General features: G+C 37.1%; 1 protein-coding gene across 19 annotated transcripts in view; it reads left to right on the top strand.

Moving 5' to 3' along the window:
• Nucleotides 1-24,955, top strand: part of NRXN1 (neurexin 1) — a 1,104,034-nt gene extending 1,079,079 nt beyond the window's left edge. For all 19 annotated transcript variants that reach the window (XM_053667086.1, XM_053667087.1, XM_037161205.2 and 16 more), the window contains one exon: nt 24,426-24,955. In XM_053667086.1, coding sequence (XP_053523061.1) covers nt 24,426-24,733 — 308 coding nt within the window. In that variant the 3' untranslated portion in view covers nt 24,734-24,955. The remainder of the gene's footprint in view (nt 1-24,425) is intronic.
• Nucleotides 24,956-27,282: the final 2,327 nt, after the last annotated feature.

The following is a 27,282-nucleotide window of genomic DNA, read 5'->3' as shown; positions in this document are numbered from 1 at the left end:
GACTAGTTTACTGTCTCTCCCTTTCTTCAGAATTGGGGGTGGGGGAGAGAAAGGGGAGGAGAGAGAGATTACCCTTTTATCACCCTCCTGTCCTCTTTACTCACGTGAGTTTTGCCAGCTTTGTAAACATCGTAGAGCAAGATGGAAAGTGAAGAGCAGCATGCTAATAACCATACTCAGTCTTTCTGCCCTTATCTGTTTATTACTTGTTCGTTGCATGCCCCCCTCTCCAAAAAGGGAAGCTCCATGAAGTAGAGAGACCCTGTTTGCTTTGTTTCCTGCATGGATTTGTTGTATAAATTTTAATTTTGCCTTACTGCAATGAATCTGTTGTCCCTTGCACCAGCACCACCAGCTACTGCCTCTGTCTGTTGGTAGCTACTTCAAGACTCTCGTAACCAAGCCCAGTTGCATTTTTCATCCTCTCCCCCACTGTTTCTTTCCTTAGTCTGCAGTTTTCAATTCATTAATCCCTCCTAAGACTTCAATTCCATATTCTGTTTCTTCAACAGGATCACTTGCCCTAGGCTATTCTTGTGAACTTACCTCTCCTGAAAGTGTCTCAATAGCTTATTCTATGAGTGGTTTCTTTTTCTGTATTACAATTTGTGAGATCTCTTTTCTACATTGACTTGTTCTGTCCAATTTCCTATGACATTTCTCATGCCCGTTTTTAATAATTCATGTAGTGTTGCTTTTTTGGTAGAATTGGCTTTGTGTGACAGCTTCCTATGAGATTCTTACTTTATGATGTTTTACTATTTTTCGTGACATGGAGGGTTTTTTAATGCTCCTCAGTCTGAATATTATTTTATTATAGAATGCCCCTCCTGTAGGTCATTCTTGATATACTGATTTTCTTAAATATATTTTTCTTTCTTGCATTTTGTCTTGAATACAAATGTAAAATAACATGGACAAAAGTTATAGTTGCTGATGTTATTAGATTTTGGATACTGTTAGCTATATTTTGATAGAAATCATTTCAGATTGTCAGCAGGTCCTATTTTCGAACACCGACTTTTTAGAGAAGTTACATATTGAGTTATTCAGAAATGAAAGCAGGGCTGGGCAAAAGTAGGCTTACAGTTGTTCATATTGGAAAATGGCACAATAATTAATAAATAACAATACAAGAATAAACTGTGTTTTGCATACTCACAACTCTAAACCTACATTTGCCCACCCCTGTGTATCTATCTGTGATGCACTTCTGCTACTCAGATATTTTTGTAAAGATATGCATAATGTCTACAGGTGGGTTGCCTGGTTCTCCCGTGATCCACACTAATATCTTCCACACTCCCTGAATATTCCCATATGAAGGTCCTCTAATAACCCTCAGCCACAACCCCTTCAAATTGGCTTCTTCACTGAAAATGTGCTATGTTCATTATGTGAGTGCCTTTCTAAGGCTATTAATGAAACAAATAAGAAAAAATCTGGCATATTCTTGAATACAGGTAAATTATGCTTTCTACCAAGTGTTTGACAAATTTTAAATGCCATGTGGTGCCCCTCAGAACTCTTAATGAAGAGGGAAGTTGTATATTTGGGGGGGTTGTCCATTCCACCATTGATTAAGTAGTATTGATTCCTTCCTTTCACCCGCTGCTCTGCTAAGCTCTGGAAGCAAAAATAGAAAGTTTATATCTTCAGCTGCATTCTACAAAAGGGTATCTTTCATTCTACCCTGAATGCTTTTTCAGTTAATCTTTATGATTACTGGGTTCTTCATCTCTGACATTAAAATATCACCTATCTTTCAGGTTATTGCAAGAGTTAAAACTAATAGTTAAGGTGCCTACTGCAATGCCTGGCAGTACGGATGGTGAAGCAGAGTACGGACAGTGGTTCTCTTTGTTTAAATTTAGTTATATAAAAAGAATATTCAAGCTATTTTTTCCCTTTTATATAATGCTGTTACTTTTCCTGGCTGAAAATTGGTGGGCAATTGATGAAACCACTCAGGCCTCCTGATGGGAACCGTGCATGTTGAAACTAGATCAGGAGCAACCCCCCGGGTGGGAACACATGGAACTCAATTATCCTTGATTGCAGCCATGCTGTCCTGCACGGTTAGCATCAGATGACAACTTCACATTGGTATAAACAGTGTTTAGAATATGAGAGGGTAACGATGCAATTCAGGAAGTCTAGCTGAATCCCAACTCTCAGCTGACAGGTAGGAATCCGAAGCAGCCGTTGATGACTAGGTCACATGCCCTGAAGTGCCTACTTTCAGCTTTCTGGACATGTGATGAGTGAATGGCTTTTCTCTTCACACTTTCTGTGCTCTTCCCTGAGCCTACAGATATGGTTGTTAGATTAAATGAAGTAATATCTAGAAAGGATGTGGTAGATCAATGCCTTGCTTGTAATCAGAGCTATGTGACAGTTTGCTGTTGCTGTTTGCAGTGTACACATATCTCCTGAGACTTCTTTTTCCACAGAACATCATTTTTTGGAAAACAGATTTCTTTGCAATCTTATGTTCTAGATTTACTTAGTAAATTGACAAAATGGAAACACTACAAACAAGTTTCAAGATGATCTTTAATCATGCCAGTATATCTCAGTTTTGAGGTCCTCTTCTAAACAGAGCCCTTTCTAAAAACTAATAAAATTTGAAAGGTGATTTTATGTTGAGATCTCAGACAGTAAATGAAGATAGTTACCTTCTTTGGTGTGGGATCTTCCTAACGAATAACTCTAATTTGTCATTTACTCCAAAGAGAATGGGGCCAGCTTCTGGCTTCCTGGGAGCCCCACTTAGGAAGGACAATTTCCTCTTTGATTTTCACTGCTGAGAATAACATGTCTGTTTTTTCTCTGTAATGTTGGGGGGTGTGTGGCTAGCTAAGAGAACATTGGGTCACTGTCATATCAATGAGATCTTTGTCAAATAAAAAAAGCAAGCTTTATTAAATAATAATTTGAAACACTGGGTAGTTATAGCAGAAGAAAAGGATTCTTATTTCTGTGACAGTCTTTTAAGCATTATCTGAACCAATGCAGATGACATAGACAATGCGGCCCCTCAGAGGATAATTGTTAATTGCCCATTAGTTGTTCACATTGATCAGGGTTCAGGTTAAATGAGTAATGACAGATCACTATAATAATTAGTATTTAGCATTGATTATTGTTCTTTGTACTTTATCAATGTTACTTTATTTCATTATTTTCCAAAGCTGCAGTATTTTCATATTTCAGAACATTTTTTGAAAATTCAGACATCTCACTAATATAGGATCAATTTTTAAAATGTTCATTTAAATAATTCCATGGCTGGCATAAATTTAAATTTGGTGGCAAAAGGTCCTTTGCATGTATTACTATTCATTAGGCTAAATTTGTTGCAATTATCATGCAATTTTGAGTGGCTTTACAGTGTGCTATTTTGAGAAAAGATCAAAGGATTTCTATTGAGCTGATCCCATTAACCACATTAGAGCTAAGACATGTATATTGAACAAAGCGTATCTTTTCATTTAATAAGTAATCACAATCATTTGAAGAAATATATCACTTATTAGATCATATTTTTAGAGCCTAATTAGAAGGTAGTTTTGTGCAATATCTAAAATTGGGGTATTTATGTGAATATTCAAAAAATAAGATTAATTGACCCATAATAACCAACCATTGCTGTTAAAATGGGGAATTTTAAGCTGCAGCCAAAAAAACAGCGGTAATGCGTGCTCCATTTCTGGAAACATCTAGAGCACCTACCTCCTTAGTGCCAGGCCACAGTCGGTGCTGAGGGCGCAGCTAATTGTTCAGGGGCAGGAAGGGGCAGCTGGAGTTGGGCACTGATGGGAGAGCTGGCTTGCAGTGTCTGACATGCAGTGGAGAAATCGTTTTTTCACCATAAATTTAATTATCTAGAATATAAACAAAAATGAACACTGTATGGTCAAAATGAAAGTCATTTTAGACATCATTTATACAGACTCCCCCCCCCCCTTTCTCTGACAGCAGTAATGTCAAAACAAAATTTACACTGGACAAAGTTAAGGGAGGCAGGCCAAACACAACTCAAATGCAATGAAAAAAAATAGGCTGGAGAAATTATAAGAACTGCATTGGATGGTTTATAGACTATCTTTTGGTGGCTAATCAGTACACCCAAAGTAAAAGCAAACCTTCTTTTTCTATATTTTCATGACTGTAGGTATTTCTTTTTCTTTTCTTTTTTTTTTACATTTTTTCTCCGAGCAAAGCTCCCTCAAGGAAATTCCAACCCTCCCACAGAAACCAGGAGATGGGGGCGGGGAGATGGACACAATCTTACTTGAAGGTTAAATTTGACAGGGACAGTTCCCAAGTCCTTGAGAAAAATTGTCCTGGGTTGTAACACTAGCAAGAGGCTTTTCAAATTATTTACATATCAAAGGGGCAGAGAAGGAATTTGGAATTATGAGTTTTCTAAAGTGAATGCTCAGAGGAAAGGGAGGTCAGAGACCTAGAGGCAGGAAGAATCCTGTGCGAAGTTTAGTTAAACTGTGGGAGTTTAAAGTCTTGGCCCCTGGAGGTGATTCCACCTTTCCAGGCAACTGATTTGACGCACCAAATTAGTTTCCGCTAAGAGATAGTAGGAAACAAAATAATAAACAGAAGGTGTTCTTTTTGTTTGTTTTCAGAGCACAGCAATTTGTATTTAACATGAACTCTTCTGACCTCTTGGTGATTTTGTAATTGTTTTAACAATATAATGAAATGGATCATTGTCACTTGTTAGAAAAACTCTTAAAAAGCACTTTTTAAGAGCTGTGATATGCAATAGGAAGTATCAGTTTGGGCCGTAACTTTGGAGTAGAACTAGTTTGAAATTACAGTCTTCCCTGGTCTTGGGGAAGATACTTAGCATCCTTGATACTCAATTTCCTAGCCTGTAAAATGAGAAGAAGTGGAGTGTTATAAGATTGAAGAAGATGCATGCAGAGTGCCTGGCATGTATGAAGGGTATTAACATACGATTTCTGATAGAGAAAATTGTGAGTAAAGGACCTTTAACTACTAGCTTGGGTTTTGTGCCAGTGGCTGCATTGTTTTACTCTGTAGTGACCCCTCACAAGGCATCCAGATTTGATCTGAGTGATAAAGGAGCACATGCCCTTTCAATTCCAGAGAATGGGCTCCATTCAAATGTCTTAACAGATAATAGGCCACTTAAAATAGTTCCTTAGCGAATAGTGAGTTTGCTGAGTTAGAATATGCATTTACTTGAAAGTCTTCAAAAAAACATGGCTGCTGATACAGAACCTTCCTAATAAGTACCAGAAAACTCTGTTTGGTGATGAGTAAACAATACCTTTTTAGGCAGTCTACATGTATTCAGCCTTTAAATACAACTTTTCACATCACAAGTCCTTATTAGAAAATACAGAAATACCATAGGAGCCTTTCTAAAGTGCGAGATGTCCTCTTGAGCTCTGAAAGAAACAACGAAATGTATTGTCCTGATTTAAAATACTAACCAAAATTAGAGGAAGAAATGTGGTTAAAGGTTTAGAAAAAATATTAGGTAATTCTACTTCTTATGGATACATGAAATCCAGGAAAAAATGAAATCATATTTTCTTGTAATTTGTGCCAAATGCCTTATTTGATCATGAAACCGGTGTCCTGTGGCGCTTTCTTGACATTTTATTAATTACATTTCCTCCGATGATAACAGAGGTAAGCCAGCATATTCTGAATACCACCCCAGAGGGAGTGCTGCCTCCATGAAGATCCAATATGTTTTCTTTGTTGGTTTATATGCTCCAATGAGCAGCAAATGCTACATTAGGCTTTAGTCTACATGTCTCCTCTCATGTCATCTGGCCTATTTATTGAATTGCTCTCATCAAGAAGCCTGAATTGGTAATAAAACAGGAAAGCCAAGAATATGTTGGACTCCAAGTAAAGATGGCAGACTAGATCAATGCTGTGTTCATCTCTCTCCATGACAACACCACTGACAACCACCTGAAGACGAACTGAGCAGAAGTCCCATAACTAAGGATAGAAAGAAGCAGCCAGAGCTAGACTAGTAGGAAAAGCAGAAAGGGCTGGTCCTGCCCCCACAGAGTGGTATTAGGTGTTAAGAGGGATATCTAGGCTGCAGAGCTGCCCCTGAAGAGCAAGGCATCCCAGTGCACCGCTAGAGTCCTCAATCCAGGGCACTAATGCTGAGAACAGGAGTGCCTATAATGTTTGGCTATAAGAACCAGCAGCAATTGCATCTGAGTGAGAGAGGCCCAGGCATTTCTATTGTAGGTGAGGAGGCAAGCACAGCCTCACTCTGTCTGGGCATAGGGAACACAGCTCCAAAAGGGACACCTGAGGAGTAACTAAATTGACGAGCGTCAGGGTAAGGACTATAAGGGCAGAGGTCAGGAAGCTCTCTCCTGGGACAGAAGTTCTGTCAGGTGCCATTGTTCCTTTGTTGAGCAATGCTACCACCCACCAGCAGAAGCAACAAATCTGAGCTCTCCATTGACCTGGCTAACATGGTTTGTCCCATCCTGGTGAATCCTTTGAGACCTCTCCAGTCTAGTTTGAGCAACTTTTCCCATACAAATAGCCTGCCTGGGTTTATGCTGTGGACTTTCCTAAAATCTATTAAAGGTCCACAGAACCCAAACAAGCATCACTGGCCTTGGTGTGCCCTATACCTTTTGCTAAGTGAAACCAATAGCCCCACCCTCCAGCATATGCAGCAGTGGCTCTCCACTTGTGCTGTAACTCCCATCACTTAGCCCTAAGCCTGGCATAAGTTGAAGCTACTGTTGGCTTGGAAGTAGCTTCAACTAAGTGGCCACAAACTTGTCACAGTGGCAGCTGGCTTCAGCTCACATTGTGGTATCCACCAAAGGTTCCAAAGCCAGGCACTAGTTGCATCTGGCCTCTGTTGCAACACCATGGCCTTTCTCAAGTACCTCCAATCCCATGCAAACAGAAAGTACCCACAGATCACTTTATAATTCTCACCAAGTGACCCCAAACTGAGCACAAGAACCAGCTAAACTTTCTCTGTCTCATAGTCCTTCCTAAGAGGCTCCAAAACCAACACCAGAACCCCACCCAACCAGCTCACAAATGATATAGCCAAAGAGCAAAATTAGCTGGCACCACAGTTTTGCTAAACCAACTCCTGCTCTGTGAACTCAGCCCCTGCTCACGGTTCATCCACTATAGTCACAGCCAATCCATATAGGCACTCAGCCTGAGGATCAGTCCTACTTACTGATCAATTATAACAGGAAGGCTCACACAAGGGATACTCCTGAAGCACCTGGCTCAAGTGACCAGGAAAACTGAGCCACTAGGCATTGCAGGACATCTATGAAATAAGGCCACTGTGCCAAGGCTGGGAGATGTAGCAGATCTACCTAATTTAAAAATAATCCACAGAATGTCAGCCAAAATGAAGAGATAAAGAAACGTGTCCCAAATGAAAGAATAGAACAACTCTCCAGAAAAAGAACTAAACAACATGCAGACAAACAATTGACCTAATACAGAGTTCAAAATATTGCTTATAAGAATGGTCAATGATCTTAGGGAGAGTTCAATGATTGATTAACTCAGGGAGAATGTCAACAAAGAGATAGGAACCAGTCAGAAATGAAGAATATAGTAGAGGAAATAGGAGAGTCGATGAGAAGAGGACTGAATGAGTGATCTGGAACACAAGGTATTAGAAAATGCACAATTGGAACATCAAAAAAAAATTTTAAAAAGAATAGATTAAGAGCCCTCTGAGACAATATCAGATGTACCAGCATCCACATCATCAGGTACCAGAAGGTGAAGAAACAAAGTGAGAGACTAGAAAGTTCCCTAACCTAGCAGAGGAAATACATGTACAAATCCAGGAAGCACAGAGTCCCAAATTAGATGAACCCATGAAGCCCACATGAAGATACATCATAATGAAAATGTCATAGGTTAAACAGAAGGTAAAAACTTTTAAAGTAGTGATAGAAAAGCAGTTAGTTATGCATAAGGGACCTCCCATTAAATTATCAGCTGATTTCTCAACAGCAACTTTGCAGGTCAGAAAGGATTGTTACAAAATATTCAAAGTGATGAAAAGCAAAGAACTATAGCCATGGTTACTCTACCCAGCAAGACTATCATTTAGCATTGAAGGAGAGATAAAGAGGTTCCCAGACAAGATAAAGCTGAAGGAGTCCACCATCACTAAACTAGTATTATAAGAAATTTTAAAGGGCTTCTTTAATTAGAAAAGAATTGTTCAAAGTATGGATAAAAGTAGAGAAGAAACAAAGTAGTAAAAGCAGTGGATCAACCAACTCTTAAGCTAGTACAAAGGTTAAAAGGCAAAATTAGGAAGATCGTGTACAATTACAACAACAAATTAAGTGATACACGCAAAAGATGTAAAAGAATAATTATGAAAAACAAATGTAGAGGGGGTGAGTAAAAAATCTGTGACTTTAGGATGCATTAAAAATTAAGCAACCATCAACTTAAAATACACTGCTCTAAACATAATATACATGAACACAGTAACCACAAAACAGAAATCTATGAGATAAGAAATAAAGGAATCCAAACACTGTACTACAGTAAGTCATAATACACAGAACAAGATAATAAAGAACAGAGAACTACAAAAACAATAAAATGACAAAAACATGCATAGCTCAAAAGAAATCTCAAGTAAACAATTTAACATTAAACCAAAAGGAATTAGGAAAAGAAGAACAGTCAATGCCCAGAGTGAATAGAATAGAGGAAAAAATAAAGATGAAAGTGGAAATAAGTAAAATAGAATCTAAAAAAAAAATAGGAAAGATCAATGAAACCTAGAGCTATTATTTAAAGATAAATCAAATTGATAAACTTTTAGATAGACTCATTAGGAAAAAAAGAGAGAGAAAGCCCAAATAAATGAAATCAGGAAAGAAAGAAGCAAGGTGACTGCAGCACCACAGAAAAACAAAGGATTATCAGTAAATATAATGAACAATTATATGCCAAAGTATTAACAACCTGTAAGAAACAGATCATTTTCTGCAAACATACAATCTTCCAAGGCTGAGTTAGGAAGAAAGAGAAAATATGAACAAGTCAATAATCACTAACAAAATCAAATTAGTAATCAAAAAAAGTCCCCACAAACAAAAGCCCTAGACCAGATGGCTCCACAGGTGAACTTTATCACACATTCAGTGAAGAATTAACACTTATCCTTCTCAAATTATTCCTAAAATTTGAAGAGGACAGAAGGCTCCAAACTCATTTTATAAGGCTAGAATTACCTTGAATTCTAAACCAGAAAAAGACACTACAAAAAAAAATCGTAGGCCAATATACTTGATGAACAGAGATGCAAAACTCCTCAATGAAATATTAGTAAACCAAATTCAGCAAGACAGTTAAAAGCTCATACACCATGAACAAGTGATATTTATTCCTGGGATACAAGCTTGATTCAATATCTGCAAGTAAATTAATATCATACACCACATACACAAATTGAATAAAGATTGTATGATCTTATCAATAGAAGCAGAAAAGCATTTGACAAAATCCAACATCTGTTTTGATAAAAACTCAGTAAGTGGGGACATGGAGAAATTATGTACCTCAACACAACTAACACCATAGTTAACAAACCCACAGCTGACATTGTACTCAATAGTGAGACACTGATTTTGTTTAAAATCAGGAGCAACACAAGATTGTCTATGTTATAGTTTTAGTCAAGAAAGAATTGGAAGTCATAGCAACAGCAATCACATGGGGAAAAGGAATAAAAGCACTCATTTGGAAAGGAATTGTTTGCAGGTGATATGATTCTGTATAGAAAGAAACCTAAAGAATACATAAAAATTATTAGAACTAATAAATGAATATATTAAAGTAGCAGTATACAAAATTGATACTCAGAACTCAGTTACATTTTGATTGCACTAATAATGAATTATCAGAAAAAATAGAAAAACAATCTCATTTACAATTGCATGGAAAGGAATAAACTTTCCAGTGATAAATTTAACCAAGGAGGTAAAAGAACTATAAGACACTGAACAAGAAATTAATGAAGACACATAAATGGGAGGCTATAACATGCTTATTGACAGAAATAATTAACATTGTTAAAAAATCTATAATATCCCAAAGCAATCTGCAGATTTAATGCCATCCTTACCAAAATACCAAAAGCATTTTTCATGGAACTCTATCAAATAATCATAAAATTATTGTGAAATCACAAAAGATTCCAAATATCAAAGCAATCTTGAGAAAGAAGAATAAAGCTGCAGGTCTCATGCTACCTGATATCAAACTATACTAAAAGGCTATAGAAATCAAGAAAGCATGGTACTGGCATAAAAAATAGATCCTAGATTGATGGAACAGAATAGAAAGCTCATAAATAACTCCATCCTTTAGTCGGTCAATCTGTGTATGACAAAGGAAGCAAGAATACACACAGGGGTGAAGACAGTCTCTTCAGTAAATTTTGTAGGGAATATTGGACAGACACATTAAAAAATGAAACTGGACTATTTTCTCACATCAAATGCAACAATAAAGTCGATATGGATTATAGACAAATGTCAGACCCAAAATCATAAAACTCCTAGAAGAAAATAGGCAGTTGACTCTTTGACCTCTCTCTCAGTGATATTCATTTGGATATATCCTCCTCTAGCAAGGAAAAAAAATTATCAAAAAAGCTAAAAGACAACTTACAGAATGGGATGCATTCTCATTAATACAGTCAATAATGGGTTAATATCCAAAACACATAAAGAATGCATATAACTTAACACCCCCAAAATACAAGCAATCCAATTAAAACATGGGCAGAGTATCTGAATAGACATCTCTCTCAAGAAGACATACTTATGGCCAACAGACATGTGATAAAATGTTCAACAACATCAGCAATCACCGGGAAATGCAAATGAAAACCATATTAAGACACCACCTCACACATGTCGGAACTGCTATCATCAGTATATTGACAAGCAAGTGTAGGTGAGGATGTGGAGAAAAGGAAGCATCCATGCGCAGTTGGTGGGATTATAAAATCAGTGCAGCCAATATGGAAAACAGTATGGAGTCTCCTCAACAAAACAAAAATAGAAGTACATCATGACCCAGCAATTCCACGTCTGCATATTTAACTGAAGAAATTCAAAACATTAGGTTGGGAAGCTATAACCACCCCTATGTTCATTAAAGCATTATTTACAATAGCCATATATAGAAGCAGCCTAAGTGTCCATCAACAGATAAAGGGATAAAGAAGAAGTGGTGTGTATACGCAATGGAATATGACTCAGCCATAAAAAAACGAACTCTTGCCATTTGAGACAACATGGATTGATCTAAGGGGTATTATACTAAGCGCAATAAATCAGACAAAGAAAGACAAATACCACATGATTCCACTTGTATGTGAAATCTAAAAAACAAAATAAATGAGCAAACAAAACAGAAACAAACTCATAAACACAGAGAACAAACTGATAGTTGCCAAATGGGAGGGACGTTGGTAGGATGTGAAGGAATTAAGAAGTACAAATTGCCAGTTACAAAGTCATTCACTGGTATATAAAGTACAGCATAGGGAATCTATAGTCAATAATATTGTTGTAACTCTGTATGGTGTCAAATACTAGACATAGGAATAATCACTTCATAATATATATAAATATCATAATGTATGTCAAATATAGTTGAAACATAAATAAGAGCCTAACAAGTAATACTTTATTAATTTGCCAGGTTTTAAAAATATATTAAAGATAGCCAGAAACTATCAATTTAAAAACTATAAATTTAAAAAACATATAGAAAAAGAAGTACAACGTTGCCACATCTGGGAGCACACGAATTTGATATTTTATTTGAGCAAGCTTTGGATGTTAAGAGTATCTGAGTGCCCATCCCATCCCAGTCCATCCACTCGCTGTATAACTAGAAACAGCATTGAACCTCTGTGTGTTTGATTTTTTGCATCTCTAAAAGGGTGTGAATAACGTTACTCATGATGTCATTGTATTGATAAAAGAGACAGTGCATGTAGTGCACTTAATAATATAAATTAGCTTTTGTTAGCAGTGCCAGAAAATTAACTGAGTAAACCATGTCACAAATGAAAACAAACCTGTATCTATGCAAGAAGGGGAGATGTTCGTAATTGGCCCTTCAGTATCTAGGAAGGTTTATAAGTGTTTTTGGGTGCTATCAGCATAAAACTTTTCTCAGTGTCCACTGTGAAACTAGCAAGAGCAGCGCTTCAGCTGGATAAATTTAGCTTGCCGGGATGGGAAGAGGGTATAATCTCATCTGCTATTCTTATTTTTGGAGGAGAAAAATGCAGGTTTCTGCCCTATAGAGCTTTTGAGAGAAGGAATGATTAGCTTTCCTGCCTGTTCTCATAATCCACTTGCTCTTCCTCCTAAAACATTCAGGTGCACTCTGGGGTGCCTGCCTTAACTGGCCGTACCCGCCGTGCAGCCTCCCGCCATGAAAGATGGCTTGTCTTCCCCATTTCCCGATTCTAGACTTGACGTGATTCCTTCTATTGGGCTCAGTGGGGAAGCTGTCTTAATCTTTCACCTCAGCTATTGCACTTTTGCCAGGAAAAAATGTGATCTTTTTCCAACAAAAGAAAATTGAGACAGCAACAGCTTCCTGACAGGAATATATAAATGATCACCCGAAGTGAGTAGACCCAGTTTTAAAGTCAGGGAAACTGTACAACTGCCTCCTTACCCAGAATGACCTGGACTTAGTTGCAGTGCAGGAACCTGGTTCGGGAGCATCCAGAGCAGGTAAAAAAGGGGAGAAAAAGAGAATTGACCTAATGATTTTAGAAACAAACCCTAAAACCTAAGCAATAGTTATTATTTCCAAGATAATAAGCCTTGCTCTCTGTTATTAATACAGAGTGGTCTTGGATGATCAATTTCATGAAACCTAAAAACAAAGTATCATAATAAAATTATAAAAAGGAAGAAATTTAATTCACTCCCACCATAGGTGCCAGAGAGCATGGTCCATAAAGATAGGAGGTTTCACAGATCAACAGGAATGAGCTCCATATGCAGCATGACAATTAACAGTCTGAACCATACCCTGCAAAGTAAATGGTCGTTTGCCATGTGAATTTATAGGGCCTCTGTCCATGAAAGGGAAGTCCCTGAATCCAGTGACCCTGCAGAGATAATGTCCTTTGTGGTCACTGTCACAACAGACTGAGCCATGGTATGCAGTACATACTGTGGAATTGTCCACCTGTTGGGACTGCTGCTGATCCAATACCTTTTGTATGGAAGACACGGGGAAAATAATCAGACCAATGCTGGTTTGACAGAGCACTTTCATGTTCATAGACCCAGCTTTCAAATACCCTGGGAGGTAAATAATGTATCACCCTTGTGTTTCTGATGAAAGCACATTAACAGAGGATAGTGAATTGCTGTGGGTCACTCAGCAAGTTAGGTGCAGTGCCTAGAATAGAACCTAATGTCTGACGTGCCCCATACCACTCTGCCTTGCTTTCCTAATATTGTGCAGGAATGAGAACTCGTTGTTCTGGAAAGGGAAGATAGATGGCAGCGGGTGCAGGGGAATGTGGCTGCCAACGATGGAACTGGGCAGGTGCTTAAAAAAGAGGCCAAAAGTGCTCAGTTCTGTAGGGAATGATAAAATCAGGAATATTGATAAATGATTCTGCAAGTCATAAATGCACACGCAGTGAGTGTATAAAGCTGTGACAGGCAGCCTGAGTTCACACTTTGGCTGTGCCACTTATGAAGCCTGCATAACATAACCTCTCTGAGGCTCATTTTCCTTTCCTGTAAAGTAGTGATAATACCTACATCACAGAGTTGTTATAAGACATAAGTTAGATGATGTGTATAAAGTACACAGCACAGAGCCTGCCATATAATAATAATTCAATAAAGGTAACAATTCTTTTCTTAATTAAGAAAAGAAATGTAAGCCATGCACTGAGTCAGAAGTCATACTAGCCATGTTGAGCATCAGGTGAAAATATATCTACTAAGGATAAACCTGTGCAATATTCGGGAGGAAGTTAAGAAAGAGGGTTTTAGGCCCTGGCTGGCATAGCTCAGTGGATTGAGCGCGGGCCTGCGGACCAGAGTATCGAGGTTCGATTCCCAGTCAGGGCACATGCCTGGGTTGCATGCCAGTTCCCAGCAGGGGACTCAGGACAGGCAACCACACATTGATGTTTCTCTCCCACTCTTTCTCCTTCCCTTCCCCTCTCTCAAAAAATAAATAAAAATATTTTAAAAAAAGAAAAAAAAAGAAAGAGGGTTTTGATAATTCAGCATATTCAAGTTCGCTCCAAGGTATTACAAAATCTTTCTTGGAGTTCAAAAGTCTGACTTTACCTATAAATTCGGAAGAGGAACAAAAGGTCATTGTAGCTACTGCTGTCAGAGAATTGTAAGGAATGCTGCAATGTTCACAAGCGCACACACACACACTATTACTCTGGCTGTAACCTTGGTGCCACTTTTGTCTGCCTGTGAACTAGATCCCTCCAAGATTCCTGGTTCCAGATTTTAGGATTCCTTGGAATTAATCCCCTAGATTTATGTGAAGATTGGTTGTTAACCTTTCTATATGTAAAATTGTGAAATGCATTTTAAGAAAAGTGATTTCTTAGTGTATGTATTTCTGAGGATGTTAGTCAATGAGTCTCCAGGAAAAGAAGCTATTTTGCCACGGAGGGGCTGAGTGGAGTAGAAATGAGTAATAGAGAGTGTCATCTACATTTCAAAATATCACTCTTCTCGCATTTTCTGAAATGTAATACATTTTGATGAAAAACACAGACTTTCCAAGCTCCTTAACTTTAAAACAGATTTTCTCAATTATTGCCTATTGGCTTTTCTTCTCCTTGACAATTATGGAAAGTTTGGCCTGACTGATGAGGCCCTTTTCAACTCCATCACTCTGAATGCAGCAGGAATAAAAAGTACCCTAGAAACTCCTGCAACCAGTCTGCTGAATTTGAGCAAAGAGTTCCAAGTCAGCTCTCCACTACCTGTGGTGTTGTGAGTGTCAGATGATGTGATGTAAATAGGCACCCAAATTAGTCAAACTGAAGACTGCTAACTTACCTGACTTAATATATAAAGGGGAACTATTTCCATTTGCAACAACATGGCTGGATCTTGAGATTATCATGCTAAGTGAAATAAGTCAAAGGACAAGAACCATATGATTTCACTCTCGTATGTGGGATATGAAACAAAAAGCAATGAACAAACCAAAGAAACAAACTCATAGACACAGACAACAGTATGGCGGTTACAGGCGGAGAGGGTGAAGAGGGTAAAAGGAGTCAAATATAAGGTGACAGAAGGTGACTCTTGGTGGCGAGCACACAATGCAATATACAGAAGTTATATTGTAGAATTGTACACCTGAAACTTGTACAATATTATTAACCAATGTTACCTTAATAAATTGAATTAAAAAGTCATGGAGTCAGTGTGATTAAGCACATAGTACTTGGAGACATGGGGGAATAAATGCAGACACGTTATTTGCATTGATGCACATCATTCTAATTCTGCAAAGCACAGGAAAAATGATTTCTAGTTTAATTAATACTACATTAACTTTCTTTTACTGAAGGTATTATAGGTGGCAAAAGTTTGGAAAATATTGAGGTCAAAATATTTTATGAAGAAATAGGCAATGTCACTGCCAGTGTTTGGCCCAGTGGCTTATTACCCTTACTAACACTTTGAAATCAAAGGTCTTTCACACTTTCTTAATGGTGACATCTACCCAAGTCTATTCCTGAAAATTTATAAACTTACACAAATCCCTTACTCTGTTCAGTTAGAAAACATACATTTTGCAGCTAGTGTGTTCAATCTGCATTAGCTATTGGAAGGTGAGAGAAATGGTAGAATGACAAATAGTTTTGGGGAAACTACCAAAGACTAGCAATCTAGTCTGAAAGACAAGGAACAACCCAATAGAAATAAAACATAAGTCTTCTTGATTCTGTTCTCACCAGCTTCGGGCCATTGTAGCTCATGTCTTCCTGTGTTAGAAACCATCAGTGGCCTTTCAGGATCCACTAGAAGGCCTCGGTCAACCTTCTTTAAGTGCCCTGCCAGATACCTTCTACTCACGGAGCTCTTTACTTTCCAAAACACACCTCCCCGTTATTATCTCTCTTACTGCCTGATGTTTATGCCTTCTGTCATTGAATTTTTTTACATTTAACTCATGGGCCTTATATTTTCTGTTTTATTTTCAGTATACTGTTTTTAAATTTTTTAATGTTTATTTTATTAAAATATAAAATTTAAGAGTCATAGAGCACTCTAATTAAAAAAATCTCCTTTGAATCAGTAATTATAATCTCTTAATAATTTATTTTAAATTTGAGTTTATTGTGGTAACATTGGTTAATAAGATTATATGGGTGTAGCCCTGACGGATATGGCTCAATGGATTGAGCACCAGACTGTGAACTAAAGGGTCATGGGTTCGATTCCCAGTCGGGGCACATGCCTGGGTTGTGGCCACGTCCCCAGCATGGAGCACACAAGAAGCAACCACCCACTGATGTTTCTCTTTCCCTCTTTCTACTTCCCTTCCCCTCTAAAACTTAATAAATAAAATCTTTTTAAAAAAGGTAATTTGGGTGTCAAGTGTACATTTCTATGATACATAATTTGTATATTGCCTTGTGTGCCCAACACACAAAGTGAAATCTTCTTTCTTTACCATATATTTGACCCTCTTTACCCTTTATCTCCCCCAGCCCCTTCACTGGTAGCCATTATACTATGGTCTATGAGTTTTTGTTTGTTGCTCTCCATTGCTCATTTGCTCCTTTCCTACCTTTGAGTGGAATCTGATGATATAAATGTTAAGAAAATAGAACCCATGGCTGTCTTAGTTACCTCGGTATTCTCAATATCTTATATATTCTCTGGTAAATTGTTAATATTTGTTGAAAACTTTTGATTATTTTTTCTATGTAATTTTATGGGGGTTTTTTATTGTCTCCAATCTGTTTACATGATTCTTTGCTGTACCTCTCTTTCTCTTATTATATTTCAAGGTTCCGAGGGCAGCTGTCAAGTGCGTTTGGTCATCTGCTTCACCCCCAGCACCTTGTGCTGTCCCTGGAACATAACCATTGCTTATTGAATGTTTGTGAAGATTCTTACAGGAAATTTTGTAGAAGACAGGGTGTTTAAGCTAGGTGTTGAGGAATCACTAGTACACAGCCAGGCAGGAGGAGAGAGGCCATATGAGCCAACCAGAAAGGTAGAAGTATAACTGATGCATGGAGGAGACTGGGGGACAACAGTAAAGTTATCATTGTGACTCTTCTAAAAGTCGTTTTTTAAGCACAGTTGTCTCCATTTCCCCTCTTCTACTCGTTGCAACTTTCTTTGAGAAAATTGGAAGACAAATTTGAGTAGGTAGCTGTGGACAGACTAGAAAGGACCCGGGAGCCATACGAGTAGTAAAGGCTTACTGGTTTCCAAGTTCCTTCTGGATCTCCAATTCATCGGAAGGGCCAAGATGTCTCAGATATGTCCCCTTTCAAGCCTTTTGTCTGACCTACAGGAGGGAGCTTTGGAACGTTCAGGGCAGGGGTGGAGATGGCAGACCGGGAGGGATCTGACGGCATTCATCACTTCTCAGAAAACTGCAGTGTGCATCAAAATTAGTGCATGCCGTGTAAATCATCGCCTACCTGCTTTCTTGCATCTGTGGTATTTAAACATGTGCTCTTGTGCATGACTGCGGCATAGTTTCTTCTGACCCACACTGTACTGAAGCACTAAAATGGACAAAAATATAATAAACTTTGTTTTTTTTGGAGACTGGGGGGAGAAACTGTGCTAATCTCAATTCACAAACACACCGGGAGCCTACGTTTTCAATTTTCTTTTCACAGTATTAATAAAACTGGATACTGGAAAAGTCACATCTTTCCCCATAAATCTGAAACCACTTTCGAGGCTAGCCTAGAATTATAATAACTGCCACATCTATTAAAACACAGTACAGAAGTCTGGTCTAATGAGACCAATTTAAGGAGCTCCTGTTCCTATGTGGGATGGAGACAGAAATTTAAAATTGATCACTTTTAATTTAATCAATGATAAAAACTGGGAAGTTTGGTTAAAGACTCTTAGTAAGAAAAAATTCAATAAATGCATTTTGCTAGTGGTGCTTAAAAAGGATTTTACAAGAAAGGATATCTAACAATTCTAGGTAGCAGAATGATGCATATATGTTGGTTATTATGACATTTTATGATATCTTACATAACCTCCTGATACGAACTATATAGCTCATGTCCATTTGTTTATTATTGGTATATTTTATTCTTTATTATTTCTTAAGATTGGAAGTCTCCTTGAACTTTTTTTCCTTCAAGCTCAAAACCTGGGTTTTCATTGTCATCAGTATATAGTGAAACTCTTGCTTCATCCTTGATGTGACAAGGTCATGGTCGATGACGTACCTATTCACTAACAGTCTATGTTGAAGAAATAAAACCAACAATAAAAATTGCCTGGAAACTATAGTCTCCCCTTACAAAGCTAACTTTGGAAAACAACATAAATATAACAAGATTACACTGAAAGAACAGCTCATCCAAGTATACAAAATAGTTTCATAAAAATGACAATTTGAGTGATAAAAAGAGCATCTGTTGGCATGGTTATTGCCTTGGCAAACTCATCAGCGGAACTATAAGGTCCCACAATCATCCACCAAACCCTCATTATATGTGACAGGATTTAGGACTTAAAGCATCATTCATTGTGCAGTGTTGCAAAAACCTAAACCAAGAGTGAGTGTATTTTTAATAACAATACTCGATTGCTATGTTTCCCATCTCAGAATGAGTAACCAAAGGATGCCAAATGCTTCCCATTGAGAAGTGAAACCTCTTTGGAGAAATTCATTAATATTCAAAAATTTTCCTTTCATAATACATAGTTATTTTAGAACTTCACCTGTGAATCATTTTGCTAAGTAAAGGCAGACTTTATACTCTGGTTTGGCATTCACTGAGTTTACGACTAGATAACGTTCGGTGACAAATCAATAAATACAGGCTTTAGTCACTTCATGATACAAAGCTGGCGCAACGCTTAATCACTGAATGTGCTCCTCACATCCCCATCTGCATAATACATTTTTTACTTGATAATATTATTTGTTTTGATAAAGCATATAATTTTATTCTATAAGCAAATTTAGGAAGTTAAAAATTTAAAGTAAAGCATGCCAATATAAAACACAAAGACTGTGTTCTGGTGAAACAGTCAATCACAGTTAGATGTTTTTTGGACAGTAAGGACTATTTAACATTATGCTTTGAAATTGGGAACTTGGCAGTAAATCTTGTCACTCCTTGAACACCTTGCTGAGTAATGAATTTGTACCAGAGGCAAAGAGTGCTGACCCCTGCTGGCCGGACCTTCATTTGCCTGAGAGTGGGCAGGGACACGCTATGCTGAGAGCCACATTCAAGGATAAGTGACGAGCTGGGAGAGAGTCACACAGAAGAGGTAAAGAGAGGACAGGATGGAGTAAGAGGAAGAAGAGGGAGGAGTGTAGAGCTGATGATCACAGTGGACGAGAGGAGTGGGGAAGAAATGAGACCTGCCAAAAATAGGTCTCTGTACTATGACCTAATATGTCTCTTAAACATGTTTGTACCGTGGTGTTTCTTAACTGGACCTAATTAGGTTCTGTTTGGGGAAATGATGCTCTTTCACAGACGCAGTGCTAGGGACTGTCAAAAATAAAGCAAGAACGTACATCAGCACAATTTCTTTTCCTGTCATGGTAGTTTAAAATACCCATTTCAGCAAATATAAGGATGAGAACAGTTTAAATATTGTACTTTTTAATTTTTTAGTGCAAAGCATCAAATACATTTATTATTATTTTTATATGGTAAAGTAGTGGGGTATGTCTTTTGAAAATACTGTACATTTTCCACCATGAATTATCTAACATGAATAAACTGGTTTCAGGGTACGATGTGGAAATGTGTTCAGAGCTATGCTAACACTGGAAAGGCAATGCCTACCTAGGTCATCACAATATTAGACAATGGAAAACAAGTAAATTCAGAGAGCTAGCATAAAGGATTCTTAATAAATCTGAACCAAACCAGACCATGGGAAAAACTTCTACAGACAGTCAGATCTGGCCAAATATGTGAGAGAGAGAGAGGCAAAGACAGAGAGACAGAATTAAAGGCCATTTTCCGTCTGTCCTTCAAGATAACACTACTTGTGCAGCAGTCCTGGGAATAGTTCCATAGCCACTTGGCTGAAAAGTGGCTTATGTGAGAGAGATCAAATCCCTGGTGACAGTTCTTTGTCCTTGCAAGTACAATGAATAGCTCCTGACTCATTTAGGCAAAAATCTAGCCTTTATATTGCCATTGAGGGTGTGTGTGCACTTTGCCCACATGTGAAGGACCTAGCAGTGTCCACACCACTCCAGTGGGCTCCGAGGGGACATGACGTCAAGGCGCCTTTCAGTAAAATGGAAATAGTCAGAATTACATGGGAAACCTTTAATAAGTAAAATCCTCTGTTGTTACAGTGTTCACATAAATTGTAGGTAATTCATAATTCCTTATATGACTAGAATTATTGAAGTAGAAAGTATAAATGGAACTAAATGTTTAGGCTATTTTATTTGCTCTTTTTTTTTTGCTAGTACTCCACCCTCTAATTAGAATATGTGTGTTATCACTACAGTCGAATACTTGCCCAACTTGCCTATGTCCAAATAGGACCATCAGTCCTGTTGAAGCTTTCTACTGACCTGGGCTCTTTTAGCCTCTAGGCCTGATATAATGAATTGGCTTCCTATGAATCAGTCAGTTTTTGACCATTCAAGGACTTGTTGTTAATTTCTATGTTTTCCATTCTTTTAGGTCCCCTCCTTTATCTTTTACCTGTTTTTTAAGTGTTCTCATTACCTGTTGGGACAGAGAAAGGGTGTTGGAGTGAAAGTAAATTATAGTTCTTTTATTCATTTTTAGGAAGTGCGAGGAAAAAAATGTAGATTGCATCATTTAAAATATCTTAATTTAATTTATTATAGAGTTTAAAGGGAAGGCAAAATTCGTAAGTCCATGAAATTTAAGAATTGTTTATGGATTTCTCTGATTAAATTTATTCTTTACATCTTCAAAATGGTTAAAAGATGACTATATCTTTTTTCTGTAAAATTTTAACCAAATTATATAAAAAGGCATTTAGCTTTTTTAGCCATTTATACTATTCTCTACATTTAAATTAATATAAAATTTTCCCAAATAGTTTTTAGTGATCATCAAAATAAACCATTAATGACAGTCAGTAAGTGAAACCACATTTATAATTCATGAATATATGTACATTTCTCTAGCCTTTTATTGCACATCACAGAGAAATGTCCCATTAACATTTTAGTGGGCCTTCCAGTTCTTTATTTATTGTTATTAATACTCCTGATCTTAGCACAAAAGTTAAGAAAAATATCACTTAGCCTTTAGATTTGAAGCATAAACAGAAAAAGGTTATTAAGTAATAAACTATATATGAAAGCAACTACATACTCCAAACAGGTCTATATAAATACCTGTGGTGAGCCCTGGCTGGTGTAGCTCAGTGGCCTGAGCGTGCACTTGCAAACCAAAGGGTTGCAGGTTCGATTCCCAGTTAGGACACAGGCCTGGGTTGCAGGCAAGGTGCCCAGTGGGGACACATGAGAGGCAACCACACACTGATGTTTCTCTCCCTTCCCCTCTCTTTAAAAGTAAATAAATAAAATCTTTAAAAAAATAAATACCTGTGTTGATTAACTTTTAATGTTAATTAAGGGGAAAAAGGATAAACTCTTTCTTGAACCCACAACCTTGGTGTATCAGGATGAGTCTCTAACCAACTGAGCTGCGTGGCCACAGGCTAAAATCTCTCTTCATTGAGTTTTCAATTTACTTGGTAGGTTATATAAAGAACATATTTAGAATCTTTGTGTACATATGGCTTACAAAGCTATTTTTAGGCCAGCATGTGACTTAATAAGCATTTTGTCTGGAGCTGCAAAAAAAAGCAAGTATTTTTCTTAAACATGAGGGGTTTATCAAGTAACCATAAAGCAAAATTGAGGCATTTGTGGCTTTTTTTGGTCTTTGCTATCATTCTAGTTTTAACATCAAATGGTTGTTGTGCTACGTATATTGTTGTTGTGAAAATATATCAGAAGTATTTAAAAAGATAAAAATATTAAAATTATTGAATAAGATAGTTCATTTATGATACCAATTCCTAACTGGGGAAAATGTACACGTATATTCTTGGTATAGAATGTTTAAGCCCAGCATGTCATTAAAACTTTCAAGTCTTACTATCACAAGCTCTATGAATAGGATTTTATCTCCATTCTCCCCATTGCTTTCTGACAGACAGACAAAGGGAGCTCATTATGAAAATGTGTTTAAAACAAAAGCACCCCACATGGTAGGGGGGGAAAGATTTAGGTAACATTGAAGTAAACATTTCTTTTCCAGCTCTTATTACACTGTGGTAAAAGAATACGCCTCACAATAAGCAGGTAGAATGTTGCCATTTAGTGAAAGTTAGCCGCTGAGCTAATTGCCAGACTTTGGCCAAGAGTACCGTATTTAAAAGAGAAGGTGGTCAGGTGGTGACGGAGTTCCTACAGCAGGTTCTGTTCTTCAGAGAAAATTCATTTCCTGTCATCAAATGCTGTGGATTATAGTCTTCGTCTCCCCTTGGCCACAGAAGCAGTGCCAAGGCTCTTTCCTCAGCAACACTGCCTGGTACAATCAGCACAGAAGGGTTTCACCTGCTGTATTTTGTAGCTCAGAACACAGCATAGTGCTGCTTTGAAACTGAAAGTGATCACTTTGTAAGTAACTGTATTTGCAAGGCCTTATTTGGAGAAGGAAAAAATAACAGCAAGAAACCCACATGTAGACAGAAGACGTCTTGGTGAAGTTATAAAGCAGTATAGAGTTAGAGTTGGTAAATAATTCCCAGTCATAGAAACTTTTGTAGGAACATTTAAAACTAATTCCTAAATGATGTTTAATAGTAGTAAAATAAAAGCACAATCTAAGTTCATGATTTAAATAATTCAGCATAATTTTCAAATAAATAAAATTTTGAAAAATTAATCCATTGCATCTGAAAAGTAATCTTCTTCTGTAAGACAAGGGAAAGGATGGAGATTCAAAGAAAGACAGAAAACAAAATTGATAAAGAAAAATGACCTCAGATCAGAGAGAAATGGGATACAATCTCACCTCTCTATAGCTGCTATTCTTTTAAATGCCTAAAAAAAAATTTAAGTGTATTATGTAGAGAAAAAGTGTCACCCTTCACCCCCTCTGATCTATAAGCTAAGTCCCAAGACGCTTCTCCCTGTCTGTAGTCATTTTCAGTCCCAGAAGACATTAAAACACCCTGTGGTCCATTTCCTATTCCAGAGGAAGAGCTTTCTTACTCTTCAGACTCTGGAAAAATTGAATGAGGGTTTTTCCGGCTGAATAAAAGTGGCTAGCCAGTCCTTTATTTATCATTCTCTATTAGGTACTGAATTTTGACTCAAAGCCAATCCACATAGTCTATAAAACTGGGGGAAATATTTTATTATTTTATCCTCCCAAATTTAGTTTTGGTGATCATTCAACTGCTACCAACAAATGAATGACAAACATACATAATACTTATGTAGACAAATAAACTTCTAACAAAAAAAAGAATTAGTAGAGTTTTAGTTTGTAAAGATATGACTAAAATCACACTTTTATAACCACGCAGTTAGATTAGTCAAAATATCTGGATTATCTTATTGTTCAGTATGATATTTAATACTGTATGAGACAACATGATCACATAAATAATCCTCAATTTAGCTACCCTGATTTAGAGTCTAGAGTTAGCTCTGCTTTCTTCTACTCTAACATTATTTTGATTCTTAAATTGATACCCTCTAATGTTATAATGTAGGGTCATTATGATTTTATTTCCATGTTGGGTTTACAGTTTTTCACCTAACACATGAATATGGCCCTTTAGAGGTGCATGGAGCATATTTGGGGTTGAACTTACCAGACCATGTTAATGAAATAGATCTATGAGAAAGAAAATATGACAACCAATCACTTGCCAAGTGCTTTGATTCATAGTGTCCAGTTTTTAGGGACCATCGGGCACAGGGATCCTATACTCAACAGCAGGATATGTTTCCTACAGCAGTAGATGCTGTTCCATTAGGCGTGGAAATAGATGGTAAATGTCAATATACGTCTCGAGCATTCAGTGAACTTGATAATCACTTTGTGTTTTTTTTTCTCATCCTCTTTCCTATAGCCAACCCAACCCGAGCAGGGGGAAGAGAGCCATACCCAGGCTCAGCAGAAGTGATTCGGGAGTCCAGCAGCACCACGGGCATGGTGGTGGGGATAGTAGCCGCTGCCGCCCTGTGCATCCTCATTCTCCTCTATGCCATGTACAAGTACAGGAACCGGGATGAAGGCTCATACCACGTGGACGAGAGTCGAAACTACATCAGTAACTCAGCACAGTCCAATGGGGCTGTTGTAAAGGAGAAACAACCCAGCAGTGCGAAAAGCGCCAACAAAAATAAGAAAAACAAGGATAAAGAGTATTACGTCTGATTCCAAGATCCTAAAAGGACCCTTGTATAGAAATAGTCTTCATTTTATCTGAGACATAATATAAACTTATTTACTTTCCTTTTTATGAAGCACATACAAAAGAAGACAGGGAATGCAATCAGGAAGGAAAGACTGTTTTTAAAAAATAAAAACAAGTATCTCATGCTCTTGTTTCTCCAAAAAAGAAAAAAAAAAGCAGGGGCCAATAAATTCCCTAACATCCACAGTGTTTTCATTTACTCTGCCTGTCTTTATGTTGCTGGAACATTTCTAAAAGACAGTGATGACCGCACGCATTCATAAAGCAAAGGAGTATTACAACATCAAGGCACAACATAAAAACAACACAAAACACCACACACAAAAAGAGAAGCTACCTATGATCCTGGATTTAGCCAAAGTGCTAGCGCTTTCCTGACAAGTCAGATAGTCCTATGGCCAGAGAAGACTGTGTCATTTTGAGTGACTCGACCTGCAAACCCGTAAGAGTTCGCTGCCTGGCGCAAGTGGAGCAGTGGTTGGAACTTGCATTCGAAACAGAGTGCTGGCTTTTTTGAAGACTTGTGTAGGAACACATTCGAAAAGCCCCTTTCTGATTGTGAGGGAAAAAAATAGTATGGAGGCCTTATTTTCAAAACAATGTGAAATATAAGGCACATTTTCACACTAAAATTTCAAAACAAAAACAAGAGGGCATAGATGCAATCACTGGGAAATTTTCATGCACGCTTAATACGTTATTACATATGTTTATATAAAATCCATCTCTGTGTGCTTTCTGGACTGTGGTAAGTGACGTTTTATAGCCTGTTGTATAGAAAATGCAAAATATATCTCTGCTCTTCAGCCATTTTTGGTAAATTCAATGTTATAAGTGTTGCTAAGTATAGGGAGTTTTATGACGTCAGAGCAACAGTTATTTCAGGGTTTTTTTTCCCCCATCATAATAAATTGCCACAATTACTTAATTTTTTAAAATAAAGTTACAATGTAGTGTTTATTCTAAGAAAGATATGTATGAATGTATATAAAAAGATTCAGCTACATTTTTTCTTACATGTACAGCCTTCATTCTGTTACAATTAAGTTTTAGTATCTGTATGAAAGGTGTGAATTAGAAGGTAAAATATATACGTATGTATCTTATAATCTTTCCCCCCAAAATACATTCCCTACATACATTCACTGTTCACAATCACAGACACATAAATCCAGAGTAGTCCATCAGATATGATGAAAGACTAAACAGATTATATATATATATATACACACACACACACACACAGTAACAAATATTTACCAACAAATTTAAAAGCAGGAAGACACATAGTTGTGCCAAGGTATTGACGTCAGATGGAGTGATCATGGAGATCATGTGCTCCCAAGAAATTCCCAGAATATTTTAGTCCCTAATGAAATGGAACCTTTTCTTATCAAACAGAATATCAATGATACCTTGCTACATGAATATGAACCATTATGTGGGGAGGTTACAGAGCAAAATTAGTTGATAGACATCTTAACCCTGGTTGCTGCGATTGAAAACTTTGTTTCCCCCAAAATTATATTTTTCCTCTGAATCTCATGTGCATGATAAACACTTTGGAAAGTAAACACTTTCTCAGCTAAGAAAGTATTTTCAGTAATTTTTTATTCTGTATTACTGTCCTTTTAAAAACCATTCTCTATTTGTTGATTATTGACTATATTTTAACTTTTGTGGTTTTGCATATGTATCATTAAATGTTCTAATTTAACACACATTAAAGAGTAGGAAAGTATAGATTACACACTTGTTTTGCATATTGTTTCAATGATGTTCATAGCAATAAATTACCAACATGAGAAGGTAATGCAAAGGAAATTGCATTACTAGATTGAGGCCTCGGTATAAATTGCTTGCATTACTTCAACATCTCCTAAAATGATACTAGATTTCATAGAGAATAATACCTTTACAATTAGCTTTAATCAGCAAAGGCAAAAAAAATGCAAAACATCTTTTGTAATACTTTAGTTGATTAAAAAATAAAGCCAAGAAGCGGCCTGGATTTCAGACATACAGCGCCTTAGAAACATGTACAATTCATAGCAAATCACCACTATCTATGGTTGCCAAGAAATTGTTGTATGTGAAAAGTTTTAAAGGCTTTTCATGACCTAGAAAGTAGCGGTATAAAACTAAAATTTGATATCCGTTACTTGTGTTTTGAATTTTTAAAAAAAATTTGCTCAGTTAAAAAATTCATGTCTTTCTTCCCCTCTTCTCATTCAGCCTTACTCAGGGAAAGCCAGTGAAATAAGAAGGTAAAATATAAAACCACTAATTTACATCTCGAGATTATACAAATAAATAGCTGCTTTTCCATTTGATCTACGCAACTTTACCTAGTTTCCATCTGGAAAGATTCCAAAACTGATAGAAAATAATGGCATTGGTAAGCAGTATATCTATAAAGTGTGTTGTCTGGGACTGATTTCAATGTTTCTTTCCAACATAAATTTTAAAATTTCATGTAATGATGCAATCTGATATTGTCAGTAGAAAT

This window comes from Artibeus jamaicensis, unplaced genomic scaffold (genome assembly GCF_021234435.1).
Source record: "Artibeus jamaicensis isolate MK-2021 breed Jamaican fruit bat unplaced genomic scaffold, CSHL_Jam_final contig_465, whole genome shotgun sequence".
In the NCBI taxonomy this organism is placed as follows: Eukaryota; Metazoa; Chordata; class Mammalia; order Chiroptera; family Phyllostomidae; genus Artibeus; species Artibeus jamaicensis.
The sequence above is the reverse complement of the archived record's forward strand: the minus strand, read 5'-3'. Positions and strand labels throughout refer to the sequence as shown.